The following is a 22,996-nucleotide window of genomic DNA, read 5'->3' as shown; positions in this document are numbered from 1 at the left end:
TATGTATATAGGACTCTGAAGACTTGATGATAAGAAAATAAGCCAATTAAAAACAGTCAAAATATTTGAATAGACAATTCACCAAAGGAGATACATGCATAACAAATACACACAGGAGAATATGCTGAAAGCATTAGACATTAGATAACAATCAAATCAAAACCATAATGAGATACCACAACACACTTACAAGAACGGCTAAAATTAAAAAGATTGATAGTATCAACTGTTGGTGAGGATGTGGAGCAACTAGAACTCCTAAACACTAATGGTAGGAATTTTATTTTATTGCATTTATTTATTTTTGTACAGTAAAAACAAACTTTATTTATTAAGAAAAAAGTATGGAACACCTCACGAATTGCGTGTCATCCTTGTGCAAGGGGCATGCTAATCTCTGTATCGCTCCAATTTTAGTATGTGTGTTGCAGAAGCAAGCACAGGAATTTTAAATGGTACAAGTACTTGGGAACATAGCTGGCAGTTTATTAAAAAGCTAAACCTACCTACCATATGATCCAGCCATTCCACTCGTAGGTATGCACCCCAGAGAAGCAAAAGGAAATGCCCAGAAAAAGATCTGTGCACAAATATTGACAGCAACTTAACAGCTCAAACATTGAAAACAACCCAATGTCTATCAACAGCTGAAAGGACAGAGCAATTGTGGTATATTCATACAGTATAATATTACTCAGAATTAAAAAGGAAGGAATCATTGATACATAGAACAACATACTAAGTGAAAGAAGTCAGACAAAAAGCAAGCTTAAACTGTGTGTATCATTCCATTTATAAAAAGCTTTAGAAAATGCAAACTTATCAATAATTACGGGAAGTGGATGGCAAATTCCAGAAGAGGAATGGAAACTATGAGAGTCAAATGAAAATGCATTAAATTGTTTAAAAGTCTCAGATATGAAGATTTCCTTCCACTGGTTCATCATAAGACTTGATATAGCCAAGGAACGAATCCGTGAACTTGAACACACGTCTACAGAAATTGCCCAGGCTGAAATACAAAGTGAAAAAAGACTGGGAAAAATTAAACAGAGCATCTAAAAGAGATGTTGTTCTTTGTATCAAGATTCGTAGGGATAATATCAAAAAGTTTTTTTTAATATATTTTTATTGAAGTATAGTCAGTTTACAATGTTGTGTCAAATTCCGACGTACAGCACAATACTTCAGTCATATAGGAACATACATATATTCGTTTTCATATTCTCTTTCACCATAAGATACTACAAGATATTGAATATAGTTCCCTGTGCTATACAGTATAAACTTGCTAAAAAGTTTTAAACATGTGTTATTGGAGTCACAAAAAAAAAAAAAAGAGAAAGAATAGGGCAGAACAAATATTTTTAAAGTGTCTCCAACAATTTTACAAAAGCAATGAAAGCTAACAAACTATACATCCAAGAATCTTCCAGGATAAATACAAAACACATGCATACACACACACACACACACACACACACACACACACACACACACACACACACACACACACACACACACACACACTTAGACACATCATATTCAAACTACTCAAAAGCCAACATAGAAAATACTGAGGACAGCCATGGGGGAAAATACATTACCTACAAAAGAACACTGGTAAGACTTACAACCACCTTCTCATCAGAAAACAAACCAGAAGACAATAGAGTGACATTATCCTTAAAATGCTGAAAGAAAAATCTGTCAATCCAGAATTCTCTAGACAGGGAAAATACCTTTTAAATGAAAGTGAAATTAAGGCTTCTAAAGAAAAACTTAAAAACTGAGAGGATTTGATGCTAGTAGACCTGTGTTACAAGAAATGTTAAACGAAGTTCTTCAGGAAGGATTATATGATTCCAAGCAGAAACTTTGATCTACACACAAAAATGAACTCTGGAAATAGTTAAATTGAAGGTATATTTAAAAATTATTTCCAATCTCCCTAAAATATAATTATCTAAAGCAAAAATACTAACAGTATGTAATTTATAGCATATGTAAATGTAATCTGTGTGACAAAAATAGAGCACAAAGAATGAGCTGGAGAAATTAGATATCAATTGAAAATTGTGATGTCTTACCAATGTCCCTAATTCCCATTCAACACTAGAGGTATCGTTTCAGTTTTCTCCCTTTTCAGATTGGTACCTCCCTTCTCCAACTGTGAAAAACCCCTAAATCCTCAGTCTATTTACTTAGTTGATCAGTTCCCTTCAATGTAACCAACTCTGCCACGGCCACTCCCCACCACAAACGCCCTCCTAACCATCCTCAGACTCTCACGCCTTACTCTGGGGTGCACACAGCTGCCTGGAAGCTCTTCTCAATCCCTCTGGGCTCTAGCCATCTGTGTTGGTCTTCCCTCCTTCACGGGCACCCTCCTTACCTTTCTGGCCACTACCATGTGGGTGTCCTCTGTACCTTGCTAGCACTCTGACACCTCCCCAGATGCCTCTGTGTGGACACCCTCTCACTCAGGCTCTGAAATCCCATGCTGAGCACCTCAGGGACCCTAGTCAGACTCTGACACCCCACACGGGGCTGTACCCCGACACGAACGCCCTCTGGAAGGATAAGTAATAGTCCAGGCTGAGCCATATAGAGCTTGAGGCAAAAGAAAAAATCACTAATATTGATCTTGAGTTTACTATTTTCCTATTTTGCTCATTATAGATTTTTTGCATTTGTTTTGATTTTTTAAAACAATGTATTAAAATGTTATATTAATGACTAGTTTTGGGGAACCCTCTCTAAGTTGTCCCCCAAGGTGGTGCCTCCCCTGCCTCACCCTAGTCCTGGCCAGGCATCTTCACTCCGGAGGGCATCACAGCTCTTCCGCTACCTACAGGAACACCTTCTAGTTTCTGCCTTTCCTAATAGTTTTTGGACCAAATTGTTCATAACAGGAAGGGAAAAAAACAGTAAAGTGGAAGAAATTTCTAACATCTAAGTATTTAGCCACATGTTTTCTGTGCTTGCATCTGTATTCTCAGGCTGGGCCCTACAAATGCTGGGGGCAAAGGGAACCACCAGAAATCCTTAAGCTCACAGATGTTTCTTTCTTCCTGAAAAACTCTAGACTTAGCTCAAATATTAATATTTATCTCCTCTCTGGAGGAGATGCTTACAATTCTTTAGTCATTTTTTGTTAATCCTTGAATACATTTTCTCTCCAAAAAAATAAAACTTTACTTCCTTACTTCTCCCCATCCCCTGCAAATAATTCTTGTCCCTCTCCTTCTATTATTAAGAGTGTGGCGCATCTTCTTCCAGAACTTTCCCTATTCTTTCACTTATATGTGTATGTTTCTTTATTTAGAAATAACATATAACATAAGCAGGATGCTGGACAGACTAAGGTGACCCCCGTGGCCCCAGCCCCCTGTATTCATAACCTCGTGTATTCCCTGCCCCCCACCCCGAGGATGGGCAGGACCTGTGACTTGCCTCCTCTAAGCAGCAGAATGCAGCCGAGGTGACAGGGGTGCATGTGATCACATCTAAGTTGTTATGTAACGTACAATTGTGATGTCACACAAAATGGCAGAAGAGGAAGCTCCGTGAGTTGACCTTCCACTGAAGCAAAGATGGAGCAGGAGATAGTGACTGGAACCAACCGTTCTGGAACTCTGGAGCCTGACTGAAACTGATTGATCAGTGGATCAATTCAGAGGAAAAATGCCTAACGAGGAGAAAAGCTGCTGATCTTTGGTAGGAAAGAGCACGTGCTAACTAGCTACCACCTCCCGTGCCCCAGCTCTGCCACAGCTGCGGGGACAGTGGCCCGTGTTCCTAGAGTGGCTGCTGGTGGCAGGCTGGGTAGTAGGGTTCTTGTTCTCCAGAAATCTGGGGTTGTTCATTTTGGTTGGCCTGGCAGTGCTTCGAGGGGCCGGTAATGACGCTTACCTTGGTTCCAGCCTTCTCAGCTGCAGCAGCCTCCCCTGGTAGGATCTAGGATCTAGGGGAGATTTAAAGAGTCAGAACCTTTATTTATTTTTTGGGGAGCCAGACATTGAAGGAAAGCTTTGCCAGATCACTGGCTAACCACCAATTTAATGGAACAGAAGCTTCCATGACCATGCACAAGGAACACACACTTTGCAAGAATATTTGGAAAAGTCACAAATGGACTGTTCTAGCCCTCACCAAACAAAATCCTGCAATCCCTGAGGAGTTATGAGAATCAGATGTGTAGAGTTACTACATTATAATTTTCATAATGTCCAGTTCGCAACTAAAATTACAAAATAAATAAACAGGAAAGTATGGCCCATTCACAGGAAATAAAATTGATTACATCCCTGAGGAAGCCTAGACATTGAACTTGCCAGCAAGCATGCAGCTCCCTCCCCAGGTGAGCCTCTGATGAGCACGCACCCCTGGCTGACACTTGATTAAAGCCCTGAGACCCTGAAGCAGAAGGCCCAGCTGAGCCACGCCTGGATTCCTGACTCGCAGGCACTGCGATTACAAACCTGTGTGATTTCTAACCGCGGCGATACTGTGCTGGAGAAACAGGCCATCCCACAACGCAGCAGAATGGCGCTGTACCACCGGCAACTGTTCCTTGTTTTGTTCGGCCTTGGGTAACTTTTGATTCTGTTACGGATAACTCCAGCTCCTTCTTTTTAAAGACTGTCTAGAGCATTTGCAGTTTCCACCGTTACAAAGGACACTGCGAAAGATGCTCTGATGCGTGTCTCGTGTGTGCTCCTGTAGGGCAGACACTGAGACGTGTGACTGCATCTATAGTTTTTTTTAACATTAAAAAAAAATTTTTTTTTCTTAGTGGAGGTTCTGGGGAATTTAACCCAGGACCTCGTGCATGCTGAGCATGCATTCTACCACTGAGCTATAGTTTTAATACCTCTGTTAATTGCCCTGCAAAGGCTCTGAAGCAGGGCCTGGGGCATCCACTTCTCCCTTACCCTGGATTGCCTGTCACTGTCCTCCATCTGAATTCCCCTCCAGCCTACAACTCCTTGAGGGCAGGAAGCACATCCTTTGACTCTTTGTGCCCCAGAGCTCAGCCCAGAGCCTGGGAATGTGGACTAGCCTGGCACGAAGGGCTCTCTTGTCTGTCCAAACCCCTTTCTTTTGTTTTTATTTATTTATTCTTTTTACATTAAAGAAATTCTTTTTGGCAGGGGAGGTAATTGGGTTTACTTATTTATTTTTAGAGGGACTGGGGATTGAACCCAGGACCTTGTGTATGCTAAGCATGTGCTCTACCACTTGAGCTATACCCTCTCCCTGCTCTGAACCCTTTTCTGAACAGCTGGGCGGCACCCACAGCCCACCGGGGACAGCCCCCTGGCTTGGACCCCAGGAGACCCTGGGAGTTGGACACTGCAGCTTACGCGGGCCACAGCTGGCGCCAAGGTTACAAGCCAGAGTCCCCGGAGAAAGCAGACCCCAAGTCTGGGAGAGGCGGGGGCTCTGCAGAGACGTGGCTGTAAGGAGGAAGCAGGAAAGGCGTGAGGGCGCAGCTGCCCTGAGTTCCGGCTTGTCTGTCTTTGCAGAAGATCCCGAGGTTTCTGTTCCTTGCCATCAAAGGTTGCCTGAGTCAAAGTGCTGCCCGGGGCTGATAGGATAAAGTGGATTGTTCTCAGGGGCTCTCAGAGAAGCCGGGCTAGGGGTCTCTCAGAGATTCCAGAGGAAGGCCGGAGGTGGGCGGGATCTTCCTGTGCCAGGCACTTCCAGGTTCAGGGACCCGGGCCTCGTGCCTAAGGCCTGCCCCCCTGGAGCCACCCTGATGGCTCCTCTCAGCTCACCTCCATCCTAGGCCTCCTTCTCTCGCGCGGGGCCCTGGCATACCGGGTACCTCCGCCCGCAGTCAGCGAGGTGGGATGAAGCCCCTGCCGCGTGCCCTGCTCTCGGGGCACAGAGAGCTTGTTCACTGAGAAAAAAGGATGCCCCGGTCATTCTAGTCCATGTGCAGGCCCTGGGCTGAGCTCTGGGGCACAAAGAGTCAAAGATTCACCAGCAGAGCTGGTGCTTTGGGTCACTCCAGTGGTGAGGGTGTGGGATTTGGAGCCAGGTGAACTGGACAAAAGGCCTGGCTCAACCCTTACCTGTGTGTGGCCTTGGACAAGGAACCTAACGTCCCCGTGCCCTCAGTCTCCCCACCTGCAAATGGGCATAATAGGGGTTCCCACCACGTGGGGAGGTGGCGAAGCACTGGTCTGTGTGCTGAGTCCCTCCCCTGTGCCCCCTTTGACTCAGCTCCTGCTAACCCTCCTTCCTCCCCTCATCAACAGTCTCTCCCTCTCCACTGGCTCATTCTCATCAACAGCTCAACATGGCCGAGATGCTAGTTTATAAGAATTCTTCTTGGTCCCTCGCCCACCTACACCCACTGCTGGGCTCCACCTCATCCCCCAAAAACCTGTTGAGATGGTTGCCTTGGTCACTGCCCACGTGCTCACCTGCCTTCCTTCCTCAGCCCTCCGCCACCGGACTTGGCTGGGGCCACCCTCATGAGGCCACCTGGGACATCCTGGGACGAGCAGTCCCTCCTCTGTCCCTTTCCTTCCTGACTGACTCAGTTGTCCCCTGCTCCCTCTTGAAACAGCCTCTTTTCTCAGCCTCTTTTGGTGGAAGAAGATGTGCTTTCTCCCCCTCCCCTGCGAGACCTCTGAGCGCTGGGGGCTCCCGGGCCAGCCTGGTCTCCTCTCCTGCCCCTGACCATCTCTGTGCTGGTGGCTCCTGATTTCCCTCCCCCATGGGGACCTCTCTGAACTTCAGACTGGCATCCCATGTCCTCCTGACGCCTAACAGACATCTCGGCCTTTACACATCCACAGAAGCACTCCTGATTTCCTGCCCACCACCCACCACCCACCGCCCCGGTCCTCCCGTGTCCTTGAGCCTCATACAAGAGCATGGAAACCGGGGTGACATCCCTGGGGGTAAATCGGGCTCTGCCCCCTACTGGCTGTGTGACACTGGGCAGGTTCACTAAAGCCCCCGGCCTCAGTTGCCCCTCTGTGATCTGGGGGATGGTAATAAGGAGGGCACTGTCTCACAGGGTCATGGATGAAAGGATAAAATGAATCAAGGAGTAAGGCACTGAGAGTCAGGAAATGACATCGTCGCCATCCCAGGTCATCAAGCCACAAACTCAGGGGTCACCCTGGCTTCCACTTTGTGCATGTGAGGTGTGTGTAAGGAAACAGTGGCAGTTCCACTGACTCAGCTTCCAAAACATGTCCCCAGGTTCATGGGCATCTGTCTCTCCATCTGTGAACACACCCTGGTCCAGCCGTGTCTTGGCTCCCTGGGGCAGTGGAGCAGCCCCCCAGCCTCCCATGTGCGCTGCCCCCAAGTCACTCTCCAACCAGAACGATCTTTCGCTTGAGAGACTTAAATCAAACTCTACCTCTCCTTTCCTTTCTCTCCTTCTAACTTTTTATTATGGACACTCCCAGGCACACACAAACACAGAGAGGAGAATGACAGGTGATGAGCCCAGCAACCATCTTCCATTTTCAGCAATACTGTAGTGTGTCTGCCCCCCACTCCCCCGTGCACCCCACACAGCACATCACCTCATGTCCAAATACTCCAGTCAACAGAGTAATTTTTAAGCCCATTCAGATGACATTATTCCTCTGTTAAGAAACCTTCCTGGGCCTCTACCTCCTCTGCCTGACCCTGACCCTGACCTGTCCCCTCCCACTCCACCTCCCCTTGCCCGCCTTCTGTTCCTTGTCCTGGGGCTCTGCTCTCTGTCTGCCTGGGTCCCCCATTTCCCTGACTTTTCATGAATGCCTCCCACTGGCCACGTGTGTTCTCAGTTCACCTGTTTGGATTTTTTCCCTAATAACGGTGAGAAGCCAGTGGAGGGGATCCAGGCTGGGGCGTGTCATGGCCTGGCTTCTGTGGGGGGATGAGTTGGGTGGCGGCAGGACAGTTAAATAAGATAAGAGTTACAAGGCACTCAGACCTGATAAGTGAGTAAGTGATAACTGATAAGTGAGTAAATGCTCAAAAACTATTAGCTATTATCAGTCCCTGTGCTGGAAAAATCTTGGTCCCTTTTTTTAAGCAAAGTTGTCAGCATAAAAATGTTGAGTGTAAGCACGCTTGCCCCAGGCAACCCAGCTGGAGGGGTTCCGGGATGGAAGCCCACGGGTGCATATGGGCGTTTACTGCTTGCTCCCTGAACTCCTGGCTTCCCTCTGTGGGGGGACGGTTACAGGCACAAATGACATAATTCCAGGGAGAGCATTCCTTCCCACAGTAGAGACCGGTCTAGGCGCAGTGAGTGGGCGAATTCCTCTGGTGTGCAGTGGTCTGAAAGGTGTCCGGGTGCTAGGGTTGCTGGGCTGGGGGGGGGGTCCCCTTGCCCCGGGGCAAAAGTTGGGGGGCTGGTGAAGGGAGGAAGGCATCCAATGTCTCTGGCCAGGGCCAGCACCCAGGGCGAAGGAGGAAGACTTGGCCACCAGGGGGAGCCCTTGGACTTTGCCGGTCTGAGGATGCAGGGCTGCCCCAGGAGAAAAACTTGCTTGGACAGTGACCTTGGGCAAGTGACTTGGACTTCCGGTGCCTCGGGTTCCTCACTGTGAAGGGAAGAAAGCCTCTTTTGGAGCCAAGCCCAGAATTTGGCTCTCTGTTCACCTTGGCCTCTGGCACTTTCCCCTCAGACTCTCCTCCTTGCAGCAGGGACCTGCCCCTCCTGCGTGCTGGTGTCACTCTGCACTGAACCTGCCACAGCCCCTGCCGCTGGAGAAGGAGGCTGAGTCCCCTCTGCCGCAGCCTCGCCTGAGCATCCCAGCAGGTCAGGTGCCTCCCCTGTGCACCCTCTCACTTCCTCATTGCTTCTTGCTCTCACCCACACCCAGTGAGCTGTTGGGGGGCAGCTTCATCTCTGAATCCCCAACTGGTTGACAATCAGTGGGCACTGAATGGGCCTGCTGAGCTGGGGCCCACCCGCCTGGCCCCCTGCAGCCTGGTGGCCTCCAAGGCCGGGAGGGCCTGGGGCTCAGACATGTCGCCCTCCTAGACTCGCCCAGGCCTGCTGGGAGGGGCCCTCCGTGGTCTCCAACTCCTGCGAGTTTCTTGAGACTGGCTCCTTCCCTCCAGCTCTGCTCAGCCGGGATCCTCTAAAAGGTTTGCCCTGGCCTAGAATGCTGGGAGGAGCAGTTTGTTCTTTATCCTCGGACAGGCCGTTGGCAGGGAAAGGTGTGGTCATGTTTGTATTCGGAGGGGCCCTGGCTGCAGGGTGGAGCACAGCTGGGCTGGAGCTGGCAGTTGGTGGCAAGGCCCCAGGCAGGGTGGCAGGGAAGGGGGTCCATGCTGGGGGGAGGCTCACTAATAGGAATAGTTAGGATGGTCAGTTGGACTCAAGGATGATGCACCAACTTCTGGCTTAGATAAGCAGCGATGCCTTTGGTTTTAGGAAGAACCCCGAGGACCAAACACATTCCTAGGGGCCCATTTGGCCTTGCATGTCACAAATCTGTGGCCCCCAATGGAGACAAAATGATGGTGGATGGTTGGAACAGGACCCTCAAGGAGGGAGGGAGGGAGGGCACAACCAATCCTAGGGACGAAAGGACTTGGGAGTCCTGGCTGAGGCAGAGCGACAGGCAGGCCCTGTGACACCCTGCCCTCATTCCTTGGAGGTAGGGGTGCCAGGCAGAGGCCCCTGGTCACAGGCTAAGGATGAAAGCCAGCCCTGTGGGTTGCCCCTTGTCCTATGTCCCTGGAAAGGAACAAGGCACCCAGTGTGCTGTGGCTCACGTGGGCCTGGGCTCTGCCTCTGTTGGGGAGCCTGTCTTTGACAGGTCGTTGGGGTGATGCAGGCAGAGGAAAGGCATTCCTTAAAGCCTCCAAATTCTCTGCCCTGATGTGCAGAGCTGCCTGGCAGCAGGTGGCTTCTCAGACTCCAGGACAGAGCTGCAGGCTGGCCTGGAGCTCAGATCAGTGAGACTGACACCTTCCCAGCCACGGTCAGCACCAGCACCTGTGGTCACACAGCAGAGGGGCTCAGGTGTGCGACGGGTCCGCAAGGGAAGGGAGAAACACAGGTGCACAGTCTGGTTGAAGCCCAGCTGTCAGGATGCACAGCACAGCTCAGAGACAGGTAGAGGTTTTCGGGCAGGGAAAGGGGGGCTGCTGGGCCCACTGGGCCGACCAGTGAGAAAAGATGGGCCGGGGACCCCACACGGAGCTGGAAGATGGGTGAGGACTGTTCTCTGCTCCCTACTCTGTATGTTTCTCCACTCTTGACTCATGTTATTTCGACCGGTTTGGGAGTTTACTTTGTTTTTTATTACAAGCCATTTGAAATCCTTTTTTGGAGGCCGAATTTAAATAGAACCTGGACATCTGCAGTGGGGAAACTGGGGACTCCAGGCACAACGGTCTCCTCCTTGGGGTTCGGAGCAGTTGAGAAGTAAGAGTCAGCTCCCTCCCCCAATCAGGCCAGGCACCGCACCCCCCAGGGCCACGACACATGTGATTCTGTCTCCCCATTCCACCGGTGAAGAGGCTGAGTCCAGAACAGTCCGCACTTGTTCCAGGCCCCACAGTTCGATGCCGCAGACCTGGCCTGAGAACCCAGCCTCAGGCGGGGTGGTTTAAAAGACAGTGGTTAAAGCGAGAGCTGAACTCCAGAACTGGGTTTAACCCTGACTCTGGCCCTCAGTGGGAGTCTCCTACGTGTCTCAGTGGCCCCGCTTTTAAAGTTGGGTCACCACCACTGATCTACTGGGGTCGGGGGTTGGGGGGCTGAATGAGTTATGTGCGTTAAGCGCCAAAGACAGCGTCTGGCACGGGACAAGCACGTGGTGTCAGCTTTGAGGGCTGCTGGGGATGTGAGGCCTAGAACGTGGGGCAATCGTCCTGCTGAGGAGGGGTCCCTGGGCTCACTCGGCCTTGGGGCTCCCCCGGGTTCCAGGTGACCTGGGGCAAGGTGCTAGTGATGAGTGTCCTACCGCACGCACGAGGCCAGTGCACAAAGTGAGGTGTGCGGGGTCCCTACGAGCCTGGTCCGGGCAGATCCCGGCGACCTGGCTACGCCGTGCAGCCCACGTGAGTGGTTTACAGGCTGTGTTCGCTCTCTCGTGTCCAAACCAGGCTCCCGCGTTAGCCACCTACTAGTCCAGAAAAAGGAGGCTTAGAGGAAAGGGCCCCTTCTCCACATGGTGCCAGAGCCCCTCAAAGGCTGGAGCTCCTCCTGCCCAGCGTCCAGCAGGTTTGGGCCTAAGAGCAGAACCCAGGAGAGTGGCAGACCTCCTGCGCCTCCTGTTAAAGTAAACGTTTATGAAAACACACCCTGGGACATGCATCTTGAAAAGGCACCCCTGGGTGCGATGAGGGTTGCGCCCACACAAATGGGGAGACACAGGCTGAGCAGAAAGAGTCATTGCTTTAATTCAGGTCAGGACCCACGCCCCCTCTCCACTCCATGGCAGAATCCCTGCCTGCTCGTCGACACGATCGTTACAAAAATAAATATGAAAAAAGCGGCAACTCTTTAGGGATCGTGGAATTAATCTGACAGCAATTAAATGTGTTTAAGCATCTGGCACGTCTCCTAAATTGCACCAAAAGAATCTGGAAGCACTTGGTTTGGTCTCAGAGGCAAAATGGAAGGAGGGGAAGGGCTCGGCCCCGGCCTCACATCTCCGAGTCGGCGTACATGCCATTGATGAGATAGTCCACCTGCGTGTAGTCCTTCTTCCTGTAGCTCTCGTAGGCTTGCAGGGCAAAGAGAACCAGGACCGTGATGAAGAGTGTGACCCCGAGCAAGAGCACCGCCAGGAGAAAACTTTTGTTCACCAAGGACTGGGCCAGGGGCTCGGTGGAGACCACCAGGTACCGGCCTTGTGTGCTGAGCGGGCCCACATCGGTGGCTGACACCTTGGAGTCCCCTGAGCTCCCGGGGGTCGGCCCCAGGGAAGCAGTACCAGGTGTGGTTTCTGGCTCGACCTGCTCCGGGGTCTGAGTCGTGCCTGGCTCCCTGGGCCCCGGCGTGGTTCCAGCAGGGCTTGGCTGTGTCGTGGGGGTCGTGGCCTCTACCTCGGGGGCCAGGCTGGTGTGAGATGCAGGTGCTGGCGCTGTGCTGGCAGCTGGCTTGGGCGCCTTGGTGGTGGCCCCCGCTGTCGTGGACCCAGAAGCCAAGGAAGGGGAGGTGGGCTCTGGGGTTGCATTTGGGAGGGTGGGTGCAGGCCTAACTCCTGGGTCAGCCCCAGTCTGGGCCGTGGGCATCTGGACAGTGGGCCCTTGTGTGGACACATTAAGTGCTTGGGGACTCGGGGGTGCAGGGCTGGCTGTGGAGCGGCCGGGTGTGTGCCCAGGACTCTCCGTGCTCAGAGGGGTGCTTGCACTTGCCAAGGTCGAAGCAGTGGTTTGAGCACCCGTGGTCGGTGTGGGCGTTGTGGAAGTTGGCGATGTGCTTGGCAACATGCTGCCGCCGGGTGCCCAAGTGTGGGGTGTGCTGTGGGCGTCACTGGAGGTTGGGGTCTGCGACGCCAGAGCGGGTGGCGTGGGTGGCCTGGAGGAGGCTCCGTCCGGGGTCTTTCTCATTGCTGCTGAAGTGGCCGTGTCTGTCCTGTGTGTTCTCCCTGCTGTGACCACGGCAGAGGTGGGGTCACCTACCCAAGTCCCTCTGGTCAATGTGGGAGACGATGTCACCAAAGTCATTCTTTCAGTCGTTTTATCAAAGACTCTTGTAATCATTTCCTTGGATGAAGTTTTCACTGAATTATTCCGGGTCTCGTTGGGGACTGAGTGCCCTTAGAGTCAGAAAAGGGAGAAAAAGAAACGCTCACTTTCCATCCTGTGCAGGTGGATTACTCAGAGATCGTCTTACTTTGCGGCCCATGGGGCTGGCCTGGGCAGCTGTGTGGGGCCGTTCTTCTCAGCCCAGCGAGAATAAAGGGGGTGATGGGAGAACACGCTCCCCTCTCATCTCCTCACTGCACACGTCTGGTCTGCAGCCCCTCCGAGAGGCACTTGGCACTCTGATTTAAAAACTCCTCTGCCCTTTCTGAACCCCAAGCCCATTGAAGGCTTAAGAGCTTCACTCTTTGATCCAATTCCCAAAACATCAGACAAAGTCTCACATTACAGGTGTGATTCACCATTAAAAGAAGCCGCCAACCACACGCCCAGGTTTACAAAGCAGATAAATCGTTGCCCAGATATTCACACCGTACAAGAATTCTTGGCTTTAGGAAGGGGCTCACAGCAGGATTCCTGCAGATGGACACTGCCTGGCACTGAGTAGAAGTGCAATTAAATACCTGACGTATGAATGGACAAGCTCCACAGTGAAGATTAGGTTCATGGGAGAAATGAAACTTGGCAGGGCCAAACAAGCACCCTCTCGGGGCTCAGAGGCCGAGTCCCTGGTGGCCCTGGAGGAGCTTGGCCTCACAGCCCCTCCCAGCCCTGCAGCCGGGAGCGCCAGGGCTCCTGCAGGCCTGTCCAGCAGTCACACAGCCTTCTTACTTACGGGGCTGCGGGGGCGCCACCTGACTTTCAGATAAGGGCCAGGAGGAAATCCAAAGGAGCACGAGGGCTGTCCACATCTTGCAGGTGAGCCCGGAGCAGGGCTGGGCAGTCCCCGAGGCTCCCAGCCGGCCGGTCCTCAGGCTGATAACGGTTCCCTGCTACTTGGCCGAGGGATCTGTGATCAAGAAGGCGTTTGGTCAATAACACACGGCCCCGTCTGGAGCACTGTACCGGATTTGGAGAGCTCTCGCAGGGCCCAGGGTGCAAACCAAGCCAAGCGTTTCCACCGGGACCTGGCGCTCAGGAACAGCCCAACACATCTCAGCTACGTGTCCTGTGATCCGCCCAGTGCCTGACCCAATTTTACCACGCATCTCACTATCCCACCCCAGAGTTCAGAGTTTGAAAGAGAAGCAGAGGGAGGGCCAAGACTTGGCCGCATTCACGAGGCCACGGCCTTCCAATCACCGAGATCTGCCAAGTCTTCCTCCTTAACTTCTCCCGGGGCCTGCAGGACCCAACCAGGCCCAGTGCACTTCTCTGCACCCTGTGATGGCTGACCACGTGGAGAGGTGCCACTGAGCCCGCCACCACGTGGAGAGGTGCCGCTAAGCCCGCCAGCCTCGCCATCCCTGATCCACCCCCATCCACCCAACACCCAGCACCCAGCACCCAGCCACCACCCGCTCATCCAGCGCTCCCCGAGTGCCTGCTCATGTGCCACGCAGCGCACTTAGGACGAGAAGATGAAAGCCACACAGCTCCCTCCCCCGGGGAGCCTGCATCCAGCGGGAGACGCAGAAAAGAGGTCACTGCAGCCAGTGTAAGCGCTGAGCCGAGGCATGACTCAGTGCTGGGAAGCCGGGGGAGATGGCATCTGGGCAGGCCTTGAGGGTAAGCTGGAGGCTGGTCCTCTGTGAGGAGGCCCCAAAGGTGGGTGGGAGATGACAGGGTGCTGCAGGGGCCCAGATGAGGCACTGAATTCAGCTGACGGGCGGTTGGAGGTGGGGTGCCAGGGATGGTTCCTGGGCTGCATTCTGACAGATGGATGGGGTCTACCTGGTGGGGAAGGGGGTGGGGAGGCCAGAAGGAGAGAGCAGCAGACGACAGCAGCAGGGCCAGGAGCCAGTGTGGAGAGAACTGGGATTAAATCAGAGAGAGGCGGGCTGCCAAGGGGCAGCTGGATTTTGGTGGTGGGGATGGGAGCCCCTCCAGGCCCGAGGCAGAACTGTGACAAGTGCATGAAGGTGTTCCAGCGAGGGGGCCGGCATGAGGGGCCCAGTGAGGAGGCAGCTGGGGGGTGACACAGGCAGGAGGGGACAAGGCCCCAGGAGGCTGAGAGACTTAGAAAGTGGGTCACACAGAGAGACAGAGGGCGAGCTGAGAGGACCTGATCACAGAAGCCCTGCTGTCTCTGAGAGTGACAGTGTGACTGCAGAAACTTCCAGAGATGCCACCACAGCGGAGCCTCACCAGGATGAGGCCTGGGTCCAGCCAAAACTGGCCTCCCAAGTGCACAGGGGTCTCCCCACACGGACCCTGGGTGTCTGCCACATGCCGGCAGGCTGGGGGCCCTTGCCACAGGGGAGCCGCGGGGCCAGGTGGCCTCAAGTGTCCCATCACTTCATGCCCTGCTGGTCCTGGGTGTGCCCTGATCCTGTCCTCAGCCCCACCTGTGGGGCCCAGGCCCTCCCTGAACAACGACCCACCCTAAACACTCGCGATCCGTGACCAAGCTCCCCAGGCACACTGGCAGCTTGAGGGCAGGCGACAAGATGGGGCTTCCGAGGTGCCTCCAGAATCAGTCCTTCCTGAAGACACCGAGGCCCTCGGTGTTTCCACCTGCCCTCATTGAGAAGCTCTTGAGTTCCATGGGACGTCTTGGAAGGGAGCCTTCAAGTGGCTCTGAATGAACCGCCCTGACCGGCTCCTTCCCCGGCATGGACACTAACCGCTGCCCTCCACGGCCCTGCCACCAGGCTGGCTCCCGCTGACCAGGGCCGGCTTGCTGGCTTCCCAGCCCTGAGGGTCACCTTCAAGCACTCCCATCCTGGTCCTGCTCCATCTGCCACCCCACGGCTGCCAGAAAGGTCTTTGTAACCTGCAAAGCTGAGCCTGCTTCCACTGCTTAAACCCCTCACTGTCCCAGGGTGACTCCAAAGCTCCTTAACGTGGCCGAGGCGGCTTTCACAATCCGACCCCACCGGCCTCTCCCCGATGCTCCCAGCCCCTTTCCGCTGGACCTGTGAAATCCCAGCAGCTCCCAGCCTGGCACCCGGCTCAGCCTCAGCACCCCCACCCCACCAGGAGCGCCTCCAGGCCTGCTGGGAGCGACCCCAAAGCCCCCGCGCAGCCTAAAGGGACATCTAAGGGTGGCTGTTGGCCTCCTGTGAGCAGCAGGGACTGCTGTAAAGGGCCCCGAGATTGGAAAACCCCTTTGGGCACAAGCTCTGCTGGAGGCTGGCGGCCTCCCCAGTGCTCTGATCCTTCTCCGAGAGTCACTAACTCTAGTTCAGCCTCAGCTCCCCTTTCCTCCCACGCTGCCCGTAAGGACCCCGGTGTCTTTCCTTGGCCCTACAGACCAGATTTGCGTCTGTTTTCTCAAGTGCAAAAGGCATTCTTTGTCCTGACAGAAACAAGTGGGGGTGGGGTGGGGAGAGAAGAAACAGACCAATCTCATGAGAGGGAAGGACTCAAACGGGAGGTTCTGGCACCAAGAGCACGCGCTCCCCACATCAGCTGAGGCTCACGCAGCTGGGCGCTCAGTCAATACATGGATTTAAATGCTCTTTCTCGGGCCAGTCACGTTGACTGAACGCATTTAAAATGCCACCACCACTGAGCCCAGCGTGCTCCCTGAGTTTGAGCTCTGGTTCCGGGGTCTGCTGCGGGTTGGGGATGGGATGGGGCTTCCTGAATGCACCCCAGGCCTTAGGGCCTTCCGCTGACCCCTCACTAAAACCCCTAGGCCAGGGTCAGCAAACTTTGTTCTGTAAAGAGCTAGATAGCAGATATTTTAGAGTTTGTGAGCCAGATGGTCTCTGCCCCAGCTACTCAAGTCTGCAAAAACAGCTCTGGACCACAGGCACATGATGGGTGTGGCTGTCCTGATAAAACTTTATTTACAGAGATGGGCAGCAGGCGGGACTTGGTCCACAGGCCGTAGTCTGCCAGCCCCTCCTCTGGGCTTTAGCAAACCTCGGAGCTGATGCTCCAGCTAAGGCAGGAGGAACTGATTCAAGGCACCAAATGGGTTTCCTTCTTCCTCGCCCTGGAGCAGACACAGACTGTCTCATTCCCAGTCCTGGAACAGCTTCTAGTCAGTTTCCCCCTGGGGCGCCTTCTGCTATGAGGCACCCCCTCCGCCCCCTGCATCCGTGAGATGCAGCACCCCAGCCTGTGCAGCAAGGGCTCCCATAGTGTCACGACATGAGGCCCAGAGAGAACCTCACAGAAACAGAAGAGGGCCTGGAGGACCACATGGTTCCCCCCTGCCACCAGTCCACCAGAGAAGGCAGAACCTCTGACAGTGAAATGCCACAGACCAGGCTCTCCTGGTCCCTGGAAGGCTCAGCCCTTTGATCTCCACTGTCTTTCCTTTGTCACCCTGACCCTGCAAAGCCCCCTCTGGTCTCTCTCCAGGCTCACTGTCCTGTTACTGGGCAGGCGGCTCTGCCCGCAGGGCCTTGGACACTCACCAGAGGCAGGTGCTCAGGGCGCACCCCCAGGCTGGGCCATCTTCCTTGGAGAGCTGTGGGCTTGGCACCGTGTGCTCGCCGGGCGAGGTCTGGCTTTGCAGGAGGCGAGGGCAGCTTTGAGGGGCACTCCCTGGCCATGGCACGCTTTGTGGCACATATGGGACGCAGGCAGATGCTCCACTCTGCTAACAGATGCATCTAGGGTTTGAAAAAGAGTAAACACTCTTGAGGAAAAGCAGTGGAGGGGTGGAAATCCAGTGGGAAGGAGGCACGAAATGACAGCATTCACTAGATCATAATACTGGGAAAATGACAATGTGTATCAAGATTTTCAATGTCAAGACTTCTGATGCCCCACTTTCTACTGCTGGGACTTCTTCTAAAGAACCAATTGGATGGATGCCCAAAAATGCAGACCTACAATGGTATTCATCACCATCATAACAGTAGAAAGTTGGAATGGTTACATAAAATATGGTCTCATCCATATGTAAAATGCTATGGCAGCTGTTGAAAAATATACCAACGTTCACATATTGACATGGGAGGAGGCGCAGCATGCATCACTAAGTGAAAAAAGCAGGTTGCAGAGCAGCATCCACACCATGATCCTAGCTTTATTTATAAACATTCATCGACGGGTTTGGAAAGATTTACATCAGAACATGAATAATGGTAATCCCAGGAGAAGGAATTGACTGATGATTTCCATTTTCTACCTCGTATCACTTTTTTTTAACAAGCATGTATCACTTTTGGAAAACGCTTCTCAAAGGTTCCAATGAAAGAAAACAATGTCTGATGTTTAAGTACTTTGAACTAGCAGGAAGAAAGGCACAGAGGCATCTCACTCGATAGTTTTACAGGTAGGGATGAATAATTTAGAGAAACTGCATGATTGACATACCAGGAGATGTATTTTTCTAGGAGCCAAGCAAAACTTTGGAAGAGTTCAGGAATACAGTTGTAATATAAAGATATTAACCAGCACAAATGACTCTCTCATTGATGAATATCTAATGTAAGCCCAGGAGATTAAAGAAACCCATCACCTCCTAGAGTGGCAGGTATTAGCAGGTGGTGATGCCTGAGGACCACCACCAGCCTGCTCTCTATCACAGACACCCACATGCACACACAGCCACACATGCATACATGCACAGCCACACACACATGCACACTACTGCACATACATGCACTCTGCCACGTATGTGTACAATCACATACACAGTTACATACATGAGATGAGTGTGCACATGGAACATCTCTCTAGAGCTATCTCAGGAGACGTCTGCTGGATTCCATGATTGCTTATTCACTCAGCCAGTGGGGCCGGTGATCACTCCTATAGAACCAGGAATTGGCCACCGTGTAGAGTCAAGAACAGGCCCTTGCACTGTGACATCATCACTCTGGTATGGTCCTGCCTCCACTTTCCAACAGCGTTGTCTATATGCCAAGATTCCATGTGGAGACCTGTGCTAATCTTTCTAAGTTGGCACACAATGGACAGACCATTAACAAGACTTAGAGAGTAATAGTTTCCCTTGCAAACACTTTCATGAGCCTAAAATGAGGGTCTGGCCAGTTATTCTCATCTGGTGCAGGGAGACTGGGCAAATCAAATTCTCAGACTATAGTCGGTGAAAAGGAAAGGGACCCTTGGGGCAAAAGGGTATAAGCAAGAAGGATTAAGTTAGTAGCAAGTGGGAGGGCAGATGGAAAAACAGGAGGTTAGACTGCTGCTGGGAGTTCCCCTTTGTCAGGGGTCAGCTCCCCAAAAGTTCTCCAGGGAAGGGGCAGCACCCCCGAGTCAGGCAACACTCTGTTAGAAAGGCACCCTCATATTGTAACTCTGGGCACCAATTTCATGATCCTTTTCTGGTCCTTGACTTTGTGATGCCTCTTAACACCCCCTGTCTCCAATTTCTTGTGTCCCCAACATTGGCTTGATTGTTAACTCTTTTATGAAACTGTTATATGCAGGGTGCTGTATGCAAGTTACATGAACTCAGACTCCAAATTGCTTATTTTTTCCTGGATTACACAGGTTCCTGGGTCCAACACAAGGGTTAGCCCCCACATTTCATCACACTAGCAACATTTATTGATCAGCAGCAACGTGCTCAGTAAGTCCTTACCCCAAGCTGGAGGAACTATACATACCAAGGAGTAGGGACTGTGGAAATAAATACAGGGCAAACCACAGATACTTGTTCTGACACGTCACCTGGCTGAACTTTGATATCAGAACCCAAGGAACACATGCTTGTGGTTCTGTGTATATAGACATTGTCCTGTGGTCCAAAGGATGTGTCTTTGTGGCAGATGGGAACCTGGAGCACTAGATAGCATCTTAATTACATTGCTTGCTTCCAGGTTTCTGGAAGTTTTTGTACCAGGTTAAAAGCCTAGGTCTTGCTGGCAACGTGGGTAAATGTGATACCTCTGTCCATTAGCAAGTCTGCCGTATAATCAGGAAATCTGTGTTGAGATTTTAGAGATGCTTCTTTCAGGGAGAAAAAAAAAGTGATTAAAAGCAGATTTCTAAGTAGATATTTATATCGTGGCACTGTGTGGATGCTGACTCCTCATATTAGCCTAACACCTCATGGCACACACTAAGTAGCCACCTAGACTCACATGGGGGAGGTAGGCAGGTAGATGGAAATGCACAACCCCCTCCCAGGGAGAGAGGGCCTGGGGGAGGCCTGGGCCGCCTAAAGGGCTAACTCTTTCTTTGAGGGTAACACTTCCTGGGGCCCAGCCTTGGCCCGGCAAGACCTTTTAGCTCCCCAGCCAGACGGGAGTGTCCCAACTTTCCCCTCCTCCGCTCCCTAACTGGACTAACCTGGGCCTCTTCTTCTCTGGTTTGGGATCCTCTTAAGCCCTCCTCCTGCCTTCTGCCTCTTGGGCTCCCAATCATGCTCCTTCCGAGTCTCGGTCCCCAGTTGACTCCTTCCTCTCCTATCCCTCACCTCCAATTCTCATCATCTTGCACTTGTGTCCCCATTCATCTTTCCTCTTGCCCCCTCCTCTGCCTCTCGCGCCCCCATGAACCCTCCTCCACCCCTCGTGCCCCCATGGACCTTCCTCTGCCTCTCGCGCCCCCATGCATCCCTCCTCCTGTCCCCCACTTCCCTCTCTCAGCCCCAAGCCAGTTCAGGCAGTCGTGACAACAGCTCCCCGGACCGTAATGAGGGCCCCTTACCCGGGCGCGGCAGGCCGGCGGCGGCCCGGTGGCCCTCGGGCGCGCCCGCGGTCCGGCGTGGGGACGTGGCGGGCAGTGCAGGCGCGCGGATGCCAGCGGGGACTGCTCAGGGTAGCCGCCCCAGCTCGGGCCCCGCCCGAGCCGCCCCGGAGATGACGTAACGGGGCGGGGCCCCGGAGGGCGGGGCAGCCTCGGCCAGAGCTGGGAGCGGCCCGGCAACGCCGGGGGCTGCAGGGAGAGAGCCGGAAGTGGGGGCGTGGCTACAACCGGGCCCGCCCACCGCGGGGGGCTCCGGCTGTGTCTCACGCGCTGCCGGAAGCGGCTATTTCGGACTTGTCTTTGGGGGAAGTGGTGGTTCCTGTGGTTCGACTGTCGGGCTGTGAGCACCGCCTGTAGCGACCCAGGTGCCGCGGCTGGGGCAGGGTGAGCTGAGACCTACCCCGACTTTGCCACCTACTCGCCCTTCTCCCTCAGACTTTACCGAGCCCCTGGGGGCCGGACCTAGGGGATCCTGGGAGGAAGCAATAGTCAGGGTGGCAGCCAGCGTGTTTTGAGCGCTTACGACGGGCCAAGCCCTGTGCTTGGTTCAGTGATTTACCTGTAGTTTCACTAATTTAATTCTGCAGTAGTACTGCGAGGCGCTTCGCCCCCGTCTTACAGACACTGAAACTGAGATTCATTCATAAAACGTTTTGTAATTATGAGACTCAGTAACAGTGGGGCAAAACGGAGTGCAGAGGAAAGCTTGTGGGACTTGACCTTCGTTAGAAATAGACTTTGTAAGTTACTGGTTTTGTGACTGTATCCTAATCTGTGTAAGCCCTCAAGTCCCCCCAAGTCCAAACCAAAGCCTGTCTGTGAAAGACGATCTCCATGGGAATAAGCCAGAAGGCTTTAATTTCAGTTTTATAACCTGCCTTGGGGCCCTGGGCTAGGAAACTAAACCAGACACAGAAAACTGAGGGTGGGCAAAGACAGGATCAGCTCGCCAGCTCTGAGCTCTGGGAGCACCCGAATGTCACCATCCAGTTCAATCTCGTGGTTTCACGTTGTGTAAAACTTACCGTGCAAAGACAGATTTGCTGAGACAGGCAGATTGGAAGGGTTTGTGAAGACAAGATCCTTTTGTGTTTGCTTTAACTTCCCCAACTAGCTCAGGTCTAGCATGAGAAGTGCAGTTATCTGTGTTCAATTCGCAAGTGAAAATACACCCCAAAAGCCAATTTTTTAAACTTGTTTTGCTTTGGGGGGACATAATTAGGTTTAGTTTTTTTTTAATGGAGGTACTGGGGATTGAACCCAGGACCTCGTGCATGCTAAGCACTCATTCTATCACTGAGCTATATCCTCCACTCAAACGGCCAGTTTTATTTCTGTGCTTGCCCTCCCCAAAATCACTTTATGTGATCCTGTGTTTTTATTTCCTCTTTGGTAAAATCAGGACAGTTTTTGCTGCTTGGGCTGAAATTACAAAGATAAGACGTAGCTCTCCTTCTCAAGGAGCTCATAGGAGGTGTCTGCTGTCCCTCCATCTGCTTTTGTAATAAAGTTTTATTGGAATGCAGTTACGCCTCTGTTAGATATTATCTGGCTGCTTTTGCATTGCGAGGGCAGAGTCGAATAGTTGGAGCAGAGACTGTATGGCTCACAAAACTTAAAATATTTACTGCCTGGTCCTTTACAGAAAATGCTTGCAAACCCCCAGTCTAGGGTGTTGCTGGAAAATGGGTTTTGGACAGCAGTGGAGATATCTCGCTGAGATGATCCAGAATACGGGGAAACTCATTCTCTCCTAGGGGAATCTAGCAACCTGTGGTGGATGGGGGTCATGTGACACCTGACGTCCATTGAGCACAGCTCTGGGAACTGCATAGCTGCTTCTCTGCGGAGTGTTGTGAAGAGTAAAGCAGGCCAGGTGAGCTGCTCTGATAGCAGTGGATGAACTGAAGACAGAGGAGGATCCACTTAAATCCTCAAGCTGTGTCTCTGGGCACAGATCCTCTCATGCTTCCTATGCGGAAGGAACTAAATAACAAACTCGGCTTGGGCCTCTTAGTTGTTGACTTACAATGTTATTTGAATGTAAGGCCATGCTAGGTGCCACGCGTGGAAGTTAGGGCTCTGGAGGAACACTGCCAGGCTTCAAATCCTGGCTCCTTCACTTTTGAGCTGAGTGACAGCAGGCAAGAGGCTTAGACACAAAGGATGAACTCTGTTCCTCAGTTCATCCTACAGTCGATTCCCATGACTCCTGGTAGTTTTGTTTAACAAAGTCTCCGTGAATGCCGACGTAGTGAATACTGAACCCAGGGAAGAAAACGAGCCCAGTACTTCCCCTCACGCTCTACCCTTTCTGGTCTTTATTAATCGAAGATTCATCTTTCCACTCTGAACACAAAACTAAGGACATTAAAATTAGAGAATCTTTAGAATAAAAATGGATAATTGATGAGGACAGGCATATAATTATATATGCATTATTGGGTTGATCCTCCTGACCTGTCACTTGTAATGTTCAGAAATATTAATTTGCCTTTCAGATATTTGCTATGAATAGTTGGGAAAAAATTCTTAAGAGATTATGAAAGCAGGCTGCTATGGATTTACACAG

General features: G+C 52.2%; 1 protein-coding gene and 1 non-coding gene across 3 annotated transcripts; both read right to left on the bottom strand.

Annotated features, from left to right (window-relative positions):
* Positions 1-338: 338 nt before the first annotated feature.
* LOC116152112 (U6 spliceosomal RNA) lies at positions 339-441 on the bottom strand. Its single transcript, XR_004135698.1, has one exon. It is a non-coding gene; the product is annotated as a U6 spliceosomal RNA (small nuclear RNA).
* Positions 442-11,367: 10,926 nt separating this feature from the next.
* C12H11orf24 (chromosome 12 C11orf24 homolog) lies at positions 11,368-20,515 on the bottom strand. Of its 2 annotated transcripts, none has more exons than XM_010998106.3 (4): positions 20,386-20,515; positions 17,175-17,372; positions 13,478-13,651; positions 11,368-12,755 (listed from the first exon to the last, which is right to left on the bottom strand). In XM_010998106.3, the coding sequence occupies exons 3-4, from the start codon at positions 13,551-13,553 to the stop codon at positions 11,638-11,640; spliced, it is 1,194 nt and encodes a 397-aa protein (XP_010996408.2). In that variant the 5' UTR covers positions 13,554-13,651; positions 17,175-17,372; positions 20,386-20,515; the 3' UTR covers positions 11,368-11,637. The 2 variants fall into 2 exon arrangements, with proteins under 2 accessions (XP_010996408.2, XP_064348121.1); XM_064492051.1 differs by lacking the exon at positions 20,386-20,515 and adding an exon at positions 18,414-19,690.
* Between the last annotated feature and the right edge of the window lie 2,481 nt (positions 20,516-22,996).

This window comes from Camelus dromedarius, chromosome 12 (genome assembly GCF_036321535.1).
Source record: "Camelus dromedarius isolate mCamDro1 chromosome 12, mCamDro1.pat, whole genome shotgun sequence".
Classification (NCBI taxonomy): domain Eukaryota; kingdom Metazoa; phylum Chordata; class Mammalia; order Artiodactyla; family Camelidae; genus Camelus; species Camelus dromedarius.
This window is presented reverse-complemented; position numbering and strand designations above follow the sequence as displayed.

Bases quoted from the DNA above. Each gene is read 5' to 3' on its own strand.
- C12H11orf24 (XM_010998106.3), bottom strand. From the start codon at position 13,553: ATGTGGACAGCCCTCGTGCTCCTTTGGATTTCCTCCTGGCCCTTATCT. The intron at 12,756-13,477 runs GTAAGTAAGAAG...TCTGACTCTAAG, and splicing joins GGTGGCGCCCCCGCAGCCCC to GGCACTCAGTCCCCAACGAG.